Source organism: Corvus cornix, chromosome 1A (genome assembly GCF_000738735.6).
Source record: "Corvus cornix cornix isolate S_Up_H32 chromosome 1A, ASM73873v5, whole genome shotgun sequence".
In the NCBI taxonomy this organism is placed as follows: domain Eukaryota; kingdom Metazoa; phylum Chordata; class Aves; order Passeriformes; family Corvidae; genus Corvus; species Corvus cornix.
The window spans coordinates 4,911,638-4,923,875 of record NC_047057.1 but is presented as its reverse complement, the minus strand read 5'-3'; the positions used below and the strand labels follow the sequence as shown (position 1 = coordinate 4,923,875).

The 12,238-nt window shown below is 40.0% G+C and overlaps 1 protein-coding gene across 2 annotated transcripts in view; it reads right to left on the bottom strand.

Annotated features, from left to right (window-relative positions):
• Positions 1-12,238, bottom strand: part of CELF2 (CUGBP Elav-like family member 2) — a 550,097-nt gene that overhangs the window by 371,100 nt on the left and 166,759 nt on the right. The window contains exon 1 of one of the 2 annotated variants that reach the window (XM_010407802.3): positions 8,718-9,224. The exons of the other annotated variant lie outside the window; for it this stretch is intronic. Within the exon in view, the coding sequence (XP_010406104.1) occupies positions 8,718-8,770 (53 nt within the window). The 5' untranslated portion in view covers positions 8,771-9,224. Of the gene's footprint in view, positions 1-8,717; positions 9,225-12,238 lie in introns of those variants that run through there. 2 annotated transcript variants of the gene reach the window in all.

Here is a 12,238-nt window from a genome sequence, read left to right as displayed (position 1 = left end):
GAAACATTCAGCTCAAATAGGTAGCAAAGAAAATACAATACAGCAAACCTGGTTTCTCCTATCACTGCTTCCCAATGATTTAAAGTTCATATGCAACTTATGTAGTTAGTTTATTCAGCTTCTCTGCAGCCTATGATGTCACAGGTCTAAGTTTGTTAATAGATTATGGTAAGTTTATTAGTCTACTTGAAGGCTAACTAAAGAGCAAAGAGTTGGGTAATCTGTTTCTTTTAAACACAGGAAAAAATAACTAGAAAATTAAAACTTAATGTAACCTTTTTCCCAAGAGCTTATTAGAGTCCAGGCTTCTGATAGAGTAAAACTGGGCATCAAAAACACAGGCTGGAATTAATCAATACAGTAAGTACTTTGACCAAGACTTTTTTTGATTCTATTAGATTCAGAAACGTTATGTATAAAAAGAAAGATTTTAGGTCTCCTGAAAAACACATGGGCTCCAACTCCCAGTTACTCTGTCAGTAGATCTTGCTCAATGGAGCTTTGTCAGTTTGAGTCAGCTGGAAATCTAACCCCAAAAGTCTCATAAAAGACCCTGCCAGTTAATTCCTCTTGGAGTCAATGAAAGTTTACATCAGCATTTAAACGCTTTTCTCCCCATCACCCTGTTGAGACCTTTAATATCTACCTCCCCCTTCCAAGCCTGTAATTCTTCCCAGGCTACATAAATCCTTTATTTTGGCATCTCCAGCCGAAACCTGACCCCAGTCAACAACATTTCGCAACTCTTGGAAGATCAGTTCTTCCAACAAGGAGGAAGTCCAAGGGCTACAGAGACCTCCACCAGTCTCTGCAGTGCCAGAAGCACTGAAGTTCTTCCCCAAGACCAAACCAGGGCAGAAAGGATGTCCAGCTGATGTGCCAAGTTAGCCAACAGTCCCAGCACCTCTAATGACAGGGCACATAAAAATTAAGGTTGAAATACCTAACAGGGATCATGGACCCAGTACTTCAAATAAGTTGCATGGAAATTTTTGCAAATCTCACAGTAAGTAGAAACCACCTCTGATTAATATGCAGTAACCCCTCGCTTGCTTAAAACAAAGATTAATTACAGCCTAAGAGATCAAGTTATCAAATTCATCCCCAAATGCTTGAAGGTGATTTTAGTTACTATTTGCAAAATTAGGTAGTCTCAGCTTGAGATCTGCCGGTGCCTCCTAGTTCAGGATTAGTGGAACGGGTAGTAGTGCTCGGGTGACACGTGGAGATTAATTAAATTGTGGATTTATAGCCTATTCTTTGTGGGGAAAAGTTATTAACTCCACATATTTTTCAGAACTGAAATGTCCACAGCTTCAAAGGCTCATTTAAGTCCTTTCTATAACGTTACTCTTGTCTTTGGGACCCAGAAACCAAGAATCCAATACAAAACTCAGAATCTTAAAACTAAAGGAAAAAATCCTAACCTCTCCCCCCTTTAAATCTTTCCATAGTATCTTACAAATCCTTGGGTGGAATATGTTTAATCACTCAAAAGTCATACCAAAATTTTCAACCCCAACTAAATCCTGGTTCCATTAATCTACTAATTTAATACATAAATGTACTCAGCCATTCACGTATGTTAAACTGAAAATCAGTCTTCTACTACCGAAGAGTATTGCAAAATTACCCGAACAAGTACATTAATTCTTTAACAGATAAAAATTATCTATACACCATGTTTCTAGGAGATAACTGGCTACAGGCAATTTAACTTGATATCTGAAGAAGAAGGAAAAAAATCCAGCACGACTGACATGAAAAATTTTCCAATAATCTGAAATCCATCCATTCCACAAAAGAGAGAGTACAACTGTGATAATCACTGGAGCCTCCCAATATTTCTACCTTTAGAAAAATCTTAACTTTTAAAACTCAGTTGTAAAAAACAAATGAACTGCAACAGAAAACTCAGTGTCTGCAAGTCAACAGGTGTTCAGTAACAAAGTGGTCCACTAATACCAGTTTGGGATTGATTCAAGAACAAGTGTCCTACAATGAATAATCACATCATTCTTCTATCCTCAAGGAATGCACGGGCTTATGCAGATGAAGAAAAAAAAAGAAGAATTTCTTTCACTTGTGATGAAACATGAGGAAACACACACAAAAAAAATCTGACAAAATGATATAAAAATGTGATTAATATGAGATTAAGTTTGGAGTTTTTTTAATTAAGGAAAATTAGAGTATAATCAGTAGAAGCACGTTCAGCTGCTCATATAAAAAAGGTTGGATGGTAACACTTAGGTTATGATAAGGGGCTTTTTAGTGCCACAGAGCATTTTTCAGGAGTATTAGAGCACCTGAAGTCTGAACAAGTTTGTTGGGAGACACTGATACCCACCAGACAACACCCAAAGGGAATAGTTAGAGTATTTTCCTAAGAGATAAGAAATTAATCTCTTACACAGGTCAAGCAATGGAAAATCTTAGTAACAAAGACTACAAATCTCTCTGGTTTCACTTTCTTTTTCTCCCTCCTCGGTACAGCATCTTGAGACCATCAGGAGTACAAGAGATCTTTAATGAATCTCTCTTCAAAAAACCAAAGCCTAACAACTCCCTGGAAAAAAAGCTGATGAGCACAAGGAATTTGTGCGGCTCTTCCTTGGTGCTGTCTTGCAAAGGCAGAAATAATGAAGAAAGGGTTTTAGTAAACAAGCAAGGAATTAGGCACCCTCAAAAGAATTAAATTCTATTTTCTGTTAAATAAATTATTGTTATGAGGGCAGGTGATGAAATGCCCAGCCCCAAGGCTGAGCCCCCAGTGCTGTGAGTTTTATAGGACAGAGCTGTACATCTCTATAGCCGTGAAAATCTTACAGCCAAAGTAAATAAGACAGATATTAACAGGTCCATTTTACCTCTGGGAACTGGGGCACACAGAAATTAACTAACACTTCCAAACTAACACAGAAAGCCTGGAAAAAGAATGAAATTATAACCTCATCTCTCAAGGACAGTGTAAGGCTGCCGCTGCCCGGTTACCTTTCCTGTGTACAGGCAACTTCCTCCTTATATCGGTTCCACCAAGTGCAGAACTAGACAAAGCTTGAAATTTGAATGGGTGGTTTAGGAAAGATCTGGAGGAGTACATTAGGACTGCCACTGATTTAAGAGATGAAGATGATGAAATTGTAGATGAAAGTCAGCATCATTAAGTACTGTGTGCAGGAAAGGATGATTCTGCTTTTACCTGCATCCTGCAACATGTGCACCCATGTAATTGGATGTGAGTAATCACCAGTCAGGAACAAAATTCTTGGGTATAATAGGTGAATAAACAACAAAACCTCCATCTCCTGTCACAAGGAGGGAACCTGAAGTCAGTGGCTCAAGGTCTTAGCAGGGAATCCACTCCAAACACTTTCCATGTGTCCCAAAACACATATGCAAGACAAATTTACGTGCAAAAGAGCCCTTCCAGTGCATTTCTTTGTTAGCAGCTGTAATTGGTGAGCCAAACCACAGAATTTCTTTGTTGTAAGATGTCTGGACTCAAAGTTAAAACTGTAAAGCCAGTCAGATCAATTCATGGAGGAAGAAACCATCAAGGAAAAGCCATAACTGCTGGCACAAGTCCCTGAACTGCAGATCACTGGTGGCTGGTAGAGTGTTACTACACCTCACTGTCACAGATGCTGGCTAGACAGCTGTGCTGCTGGTTCAGGTTCTAGGGGTTAGGGCAATTCAAATAATTAGGCAAAGGAATGTGGCAGCAGTAGTAAGTAAACCTTTTTGTGAGAGATCATTCACTTGAATTGGATGTTTAAATCCCCCATAAAGCACCTGGAAGATTTAACAACTCATGTCCAAATGAACAAGATGTAATGAGCTTGTACACAGGCTTGATATGAAAAGTGGATTGTTTTTAGCAAAACGGTGGAGAATAACCTCTTATTGAAAGGAGTGATAGTGAATTTTAATCAGGGGAAAATAAAGATGAAAGAATAAATCTGCACAGGCTTAGAGGAGGACTGCATGACTTTCTCAGCCATCAGCAATGGATGCAGGAATGTGTTACATCCTAATCTGCTGGTTTCTGTTTTCTTTACTTGCATCATCCCATAGATCCTGCCTTTTTAAGAGAAAAAAAAAAACAAACCTAACAAAAAACCAAAGAAAAGCTGCCCATATTGTCCTCTACAAAGTGCAATGGAAGCACAAATAAAAAAAACATGAAAAAAAATTTAAAAATTCATACTTCAATACAGCTGGCCCTAATTTTTCATCCCCGTATTATTCACTTGAATGATTGTAGAGTTACACATTCAAACTGAAAGCAGAAGAATCCACACTATGTTTTGCTGCTCATATTTAGCTTATCAGAGCTTGGCAACAGCCAGCATCCCCCTGGTGATTCTCATCTGTGTCATGACTTGGGACGTGTGTAACCCGCACTAACACTCCTTTCAATGCCATCTCTGACACCATCTGCATTTTTGGATTAGTAAACTGGAAAACCATTTCTCAAATGTGTTTTTAGTTATTACAAGATACACACACCCTCCTTCCACGCTTTTTTTTTTTTTTTAAACCAAGCATATTGTGGCAATTAGGAGGGAATTTGTATTCTCCACTGACATCTGAGATTCCATTTTCTGTATTTCATGGTGGCGATGGAGTCCAGCATTGTATCCCAGGGCCAAACTTTCGGGGCTTGTTTCCTTTTGTTTTTTGAGTACTGGCTGAAGAGAATATTGTCCAGGTCCTCAGCATAAAGCTCAAGTGAAATATTTTCTTTTTTTCTTTTTAGTCCTTTTTTTGAGCAGTTATGTGTTGGGGGTCCATGCATGAACTGGTCTGTTCAGATACTGAATACAGAATGCCTTATCTTAAGCTTTCCTCAATTTATTGTTCTGTGCCCACGGCCAAATTTGAGCTGTTGTGCCTACTTTCCTCCCCCCTTTCCCAGTTTGAACATTTTGAAGCTATTTAACCCACCTCAATTCCCAGGCAATCACAGGGGTGGATGTAGGGATAGGACTATTTGCCCAAAACAGCTCATAATGCACACACCAACACAGCTGAAATTGCTCCTTCTGGGCTGATTTGCCAAGCATGAAAAACAATTTTTTTTTTTTTTTCCTGAAAAGCCCAACCATTAACAGGCTGTTTGGATGGTGTGTGTGGTGGAAAAAGACATTTTGGAGAGAACATTTGAATTGGTACATCCGCCTGACACAATGACGTGTTGCAAACAAGATGTTCCCAACTCCACCAGCCAAGTTGGACGGGCTGGTTCAATAGGACTTGTGAAATTCCAGTCATCTGCATGCAGAGCAGACACTAAGGTTCCCTGTTTCCCAGTCTGGGGGCTGACCACTCCTCTGAGTAAAAACTCCTACTCTTTCCTTGGATTTCACCTTGAGGTTGCAAAGTCAAGTTAAAACTGACTTTTAATTTTTTTTCCTAGCGATGTGCCATAGAAAGGTCACATATTTCTTCAGACAGGAATGCAAAAGGGGCACAAGGTCTTCCCTGCATAGGTAACTTATGTGATTTATAGTGCTGACTTTAGCCTTGTTGGAGCCAAATTAAGGCAGAAAAGCAACAGAGGACATGTGGCCTTGAGGAATTAATTTTTTTTCCTCCTTTCTGTGGCTGTCCTTGCCAGGCTACTGCTCTGCTTTTGCTGCTGTAGGGGCCCAGAGCACAGGATGCTCCAGAAACCATTGTCCCTGTCACATATAGGAACAAAACCACATCCCAGAAATTCTAAACAGGGATTAGAGATTTTCTGGAATCAAGGCAGCTGATTTTGGTCTCTCTTATGCTCTAGGAGGTCTTGATCCCAACTCCCATCTCATTTTAAAGATGGTAAAAAAAAAAAATCCATGTGTTCACTTTCCAGTAACTTTGGTACTCAGACCACTCTGAATAAATCCAGTGAAAAAAAATGCACATTAAACTGTGTTTAGGGCTCTTGCACCCAGAGGAAGCGGAGACTTACCAGAAACTATTGCAGCTCTCACTGTCCTGCTCCAGACAGACACAACCAATGAGGGAGGCCTGATGTAATATTATATATACACACATCATATTGGCATTTATTTAATACCTCTGCTAGCTCTCCCAGCTCAGCTGGGTGAAGTCCAGCAAAATCCCCTGTCATGCTCCAAAACCACCCCTCCCTCCTTTTAGGCTTCACCACCAGCCACAACCTTGTCTGTTGTTATATTGGACCTTTCCCTTCATTATTACCTTTATTCACAGGTCAAGGGATGTGCTCCCTGAGGGTTTGGGGAGCAGGGCAGAGGAGCCAGAGCTCAGCTGACATAGGGTTAACCAGCACCAAGGCTGCTCTGAGCCCCAGGAATTATTAAGTCCCAATGTAAATATTCCCACCTGCTGCCTCCACAGGATCTTCATCCCTCAGTCTTTTCCCAGCTAATCAGGCCTCAAACTGTGATGGAGTCACAGAATAAATTATGAGGGTGCAGAAAGTAAACAAAAATGAGGATTTACCAGTATAGGACACTAGTTTAGAGCTAGTGGTGGCATTTGCTGCATCAATTCATTTGAGTCTGAAAAAATTGGTTTGTGACCTAAAAGAAACACACAGAAACATTCCTCTATTTCTTATAAATATTAGCTCCAGGATTCTTTGGGGACACACTAAAACCAGGAGCTTCAGAGGCGTCAAACAGGTTGGAAATTGGCCCACAGAAGAGGAACTAAAATTTATAAGAAAAGGTAGAAGTGGCATTGCAGTTTAATAAGTCACAAGCCGTAAGAGCTGTGTGATGACTTCTACCTCTTTTTTTTTTTTGTTCAGTGATCATTCTGCTCATATTACATATTGCCTTTTCCCACCTCTTAACCTTCTGCATCTTGCAGTGGAGCTGCACAATGTCACATCTGTGCAGAGCTGCTGTTCTAATCATACACAGAAACTACACAGAAATGTCCAGACTTAATCACATCTTTGACCGACTCTGTGTCCATACAGCTGCAATCTCCACATTCACACTCAAAGTTGGGAAACTTCAGGCATGCTGTAGGGAAGAAGTGCCAGGGAGATATTTCTTTTACAGGCATGTAAAAAATGGATTTTTAAAGAAAACAGGATTCTTCGAGAGGGCAACATTGTCTCCTCCTTAAATCTTCTTGACTTTCATGTCCTCTGTGTCATCTTTCAACTCAGCACATACCTGGCATCACCTGATCTGTCTTGCAGAGCAATCAGAAATAGTCTCACAGAGCTAGATAAAACTTAAAATAATTCCTAGAATAGCTCTTCTGGAGCACACACGCTGTAAGGCAACACAAATGGGACTCTGCAAAAGCACTTCAGTGGCATTCGTTGGTGGTGAGTCACAAAAGCCACCCTGGCTCTGGTCCAGTGCAGGGTGAGCACCCAGCCCAGATGCCCCTCCCAGCCCTGCTCTCCTCCATCCCTCACAGCCCTGCGTTTGAGCAAACATCCACACGGGATTTTGGAGTTAAATAGGAACTCATCATTCTGTGCTGACAGTCCCAAACGACTTGAAGAATAAAATAAAATAAACTTGCAATAAGCCTGCTGTGCCAAGTCTCATACCACCGGCAAGGAGAGAGAGTCTCAGTCCACAGACCTACACAGAGGCTCAGAAAATGGTCAGAGAATTTTAAACTCCTAAAATAGAAAGTTCAGTGAGGAAAAAAGCCTTAGTCATGTAAGTAGACTTTATATTTTGACTCTGAAATGTTGTTTTTCCTCTTTCAGTTCAGAACAAAATAAGTTCTTTAAAAAATTGTATCAATAAGCTAAAGCATACTTTAAAATATTATTATTACATATATAGCATAATAATATCACAATTCATAGCCCCCAGTCCTTGTAATTTGCTCAAAAAAATTATTAGGTGCAGCTTCATGTTTTGCAAAAAAGCTGAGGGGTATCTACACAACTTTATATTTAAGTGATTTTATAATTTTGCCATCTACACTCCCAGATGTTTCCAATGTCTTGGTGAAGTTTCTGCAAACCATCTGCAAACTTTTATATGTCTGGATTCTCAATAAAGCAAAACCAGGCACTGACAGCAGCATTAAACACAGACATTTAACACCGTGGATCTTCAATATCTGTAGCAAGAATTAATGGGGATATTTTTTCCCCCCCTTATAATTTTTTAGCAGTTCAAATTACTGTTTATCACTATGCAAATTAAAGAAACCCAAACATTGGTGCTGAAGATAAAAAAGTTGCAGCTTTTAAGTGCCAAACACATGCCTTAAGAAAGGCAACAAAGTGTGGAAGTTTCAGCAACAACCTGAAACAAGCACTTTAGTCCCCCTTCCTTCCCCCAAGACTATTTTCCACTTCTTGATCAACTTTCATGCTGTTGGTTTTTGCTTCTCTGGAGTTTCCCATTCATTTCCATGCAGAGCACAGCAAGATAAGCAGAGAGTTAATGCTGCAGTTGCAACTGGTGTGAGCCTTTACTATTAGCTTGAATTTACAGAGCAGTCTCTCCTTAAAAAGAAATTTAAAAACAAAGAATTGCTCACTGCACTGTAACACTGAGAAGTATATTTAAAAATTCTCTCTCGGGTCTCTCTAAACATCTGTTCAAAGGTTTTGCTGTATCTTAAATGGGTCTAATTACCAGAAACTCCTTTCTTACTTAAGCCCAAGTCTCACATTACGAGTACAACTCAAGCTCCAGTTAATTTAGGGCTAAACCCAAAATGCCTGCACCAAACAGAAGAAAATATAGGCCTACCTTAAAACTTTCCAGCTCTTCAGAGGATCCAAGTCAGAGATTATAGACACCATTGTAGTAATAACAATAATAAAATACGTATATTAAAAACAAAAAAAAAAAATAAAAAACAAGAAAAACCACAGCAGGGAAGGCTAACCACAAAAGCAGCAAGTACTCTACTCAGTGTGGGAATGACAACAAACCCAGCACAGCTCTTCCTCCTTCTCAAGCTGATAAGCACTTGTCCCAGCTTCTCTCCACCCCCAAAATCAATCTTGTGCTATATTGCTTCACAGTCCCAGTTTCATTTCTTCACCACTACCTTTTAAAGCCCTTGTAATCTGCTCCAACTGATCAAATTTGACCTTTTTGTAGTCCACTTTATTCCAAGCACAGCCCTCAGTTAAATCTCTCTTTATTAACACCGTCCTTCTTGGCTTTCTTTTGGAACAAACACAGCTCAAGCTCGAAGCCTCCAGTCTTTGCCAGCAATCATTTACAGATTACTGCAAGCTGCAGTCTTCTCCTTTTGGGTATTTTCTTCTACCTCTGAGGTTTGTTTTTATATTATTTTCTGAGGGTTGTTGGTGGTCTCCCTTTCCCTGTTCTGTGCAGGTTGGAGTTTGACACTTTTAAAGGAGGGACTTTCTAATGCAACTCCTCTCCCACCCTTCCCTCCTCCCCTTGTCCCTCACCCCCATATGGAGAAACAGACACATGCATTAAAAACAGTTCACAACCTTTAGAATACAGAATAATTTTTTTCCCCCCCTCTGTTCTTTAAATCTATTAGAGTTGATAGACTTAAACACAGAAGCTGTGCCTGAAATACACTGATCTAAAGCAAGACTGCTATTATGGTGGAATAATAAAAAGTCTAATCATGCAAAGCCAGATGTAACCCTTTGGATGTTTGAAAGGGGAGAAGGTGCCTCTATAGTTCCATTAAACAAATTTCTTTTTTTTGCTACTTAAAAAATAAATGATAAAGCATCTTTCTGATTACTATGGTGATTTGAAAAGTTGTGTAACTGCTGATAGTGTGTATTTGCTTAGGAAAATTGAGTTTATTGGCTTCTTTTGTGTTTCTGTAACACTTTTGACATTGATTTCCCTCTATTTAAATATTTCTCTTGCATTTGTTTCCCTTCTAAATCTTTTCCATTCATCCTGCAAATGACTGTACCTCTCCTTGAGCTCCACCAATTCATTAGGATTTCTGGAAATTCCCGAATTAAAATTCTTTGGGGGAAAAAGAAAAACAGTACCTTATGAAGTGTTCAGTCAGAACCGAACTACCCCAGTTGGCAGATACTTCCACTTTGATATTTATATCACAGGCATATGCTCCTAGTTTCCCTCTGCCACCAGTTCTCTCTCTCTCAAAAAAAAAAAAAAAAAAAAAAAAAAAAAAAAAAAAAAAAAAGAAAAAAAAAACGTTAAGATCAGCCCTTGTTTGTTAAAAGCAGTAATAGGTGGTCACATAGAGATTTGGGAGACTGGTCATGTGGGACATGCTCACGGAAAGATCATAAAGAGTATTAGAAGACATAATAAAGTTTAAAATCTTCAACTGCCTCCTTCTTTGGTGAGATAAAAGTGAAGTTGCGCCTAAACCATTTCAGGCTCCCTGGTATGCTGTAGGCTGGGTTTGAACCCCCCCCTTGCTGGCTTCACAAAGGCCCCACAGTCTTGCCCTGGCCAGAAGGTGACACTGAGGCTTCCCACCACCCAAAAAAAGAGAATGTGACCATTTTGCCTGCCAGACAGCAGCCAGCTGATAGTGGTCAGACAGAAGCAACCAGTTTTAAATTACCCAGACACAAAATGCCTTCTTTACTCAAAGGCCAGAGCATCACTGACCCCTCATTTAGGAGAAACACTGAGTCATCTCCTGCCTCCCTCCCTGCCTCAGCCAGGTGAAGCTCCTGGTTCAGCATGAGAGGCCCTATCAGTTGATCAGTTTATCAAGTCAGGCCTCAAGTTCAGACTTCGGAATTTTACATCCCCCCCTAGGCAATGCTTCCAGCAGTTTTACTTTGTCTCAGAGGGGTGTATCGAGGACAAACACATCAGAGTCAGCTGATGGTGAGATTGCAGGTGCAGATCTGGGGCAGGAAGGTGGAGGACAGCTGGGGGTTACAGATGTTCCACCTCCCTCTTAATACCAGTGGGGCACAGGGTGTTTCTCACCTGATACACACATGTCTCCGAGCAATTCTGCAGAGATAAGGCTTGTATCCTACTCTGGAAACTTTGGGCCCTCTATTTATTTAAGTACAGGAGGTGGGCAAGATGTTTGTAATGGAAAATTAAATCCAGTTGTTTCTTTGTGGAACTGAGGAAACTTTCATGTTTTTTAGCATGGAAAGAAAATAAGAAGAGATTTTTTTTTTTTTTCCCCTCCCAAAAGTTTGTAAACCACTGTTACAGATGTTAATCCCTCATTTGAGGCTGGGGAGGGCATCAGTGCTTGCAGCACACTGCCTTTTCTCTTTCCTCTCTACCCCATCGCCATTTGCTGGTTTTAGAGCTACATTCACCTATTTTCCCACATAAACTTCTCATTGAATATTTCATATTGTGCAAACATACTGATGACCAGGCACTAATTAAGAAAGGCTTCAAGCTTAGCCTGCAAGGAAAACAAAAATCAAAACACCCTGACCTCTCCTGTCACACTGACAAGCCAAGTTTGTGTCCTTGTCACATCCTGTCCCTCCACTGTTGCAGGTCAAGGTGAGAAAGAGGCAGATGCTCTGTCTTTATACCTCACTCTTTATACGCAAGATGCTCAGTGTCTCTTACTCTGTTCATCCCAAAATTCCACAAACTATGTCTATTTCGAGAATTTAATCTCTAACAAGTACAACTTATACTTTCCATAGATACATTTTTCACTGTCTTCCCACAGAAAGTGCTCCATTATTTCCACCAACACAGCCACATGAAAACTATCCTGTCGGAGTAAATATACTTATTCCTTTCCCTTTTGCACTTATCGTGTTTGTTAATATTTTTTCATCTTAAATTTTTGTGACTGGAACGAAAGCCATGTCTCCATTTTGCAGGACCTTGCTGGCATTTTGTCAGCTTTTCCTACAACACTGAGGACAGCAACTATAAGCCTTCCAAAAATAAAACTACAAGATCAAGTTTAGCACAGAGGAACTTGCGACAGGCAATGGATTTTCCAAAACAGCCTCACGTGTTTCATACAGCATGTAGCTATAGTAGGAGAAAACAAATAAAACAGAAACAGAAACTCACTGTAAACTTTAAGTCTTGTGCTTGGATAGCAGACTCCAGCCCAGATTTTAGCTAAATGTTTTTTCTGTTAGGGCTGAGGGCTTTATCTTCAAAACTTTTATTTTTATGCCTTAAGAGATTTCCTATGATCTTCAGCTTATTTGCCAGGAAACCGCCAGCACATCTGTGAAATATTACTTAAGCAAATTTATTACAGTTAGCCAGAAGCCAACAACTCCAAAAATTTTCTCTACCTGCTGAAATCCAGCCTATTCTGTAATTTGGGTCTT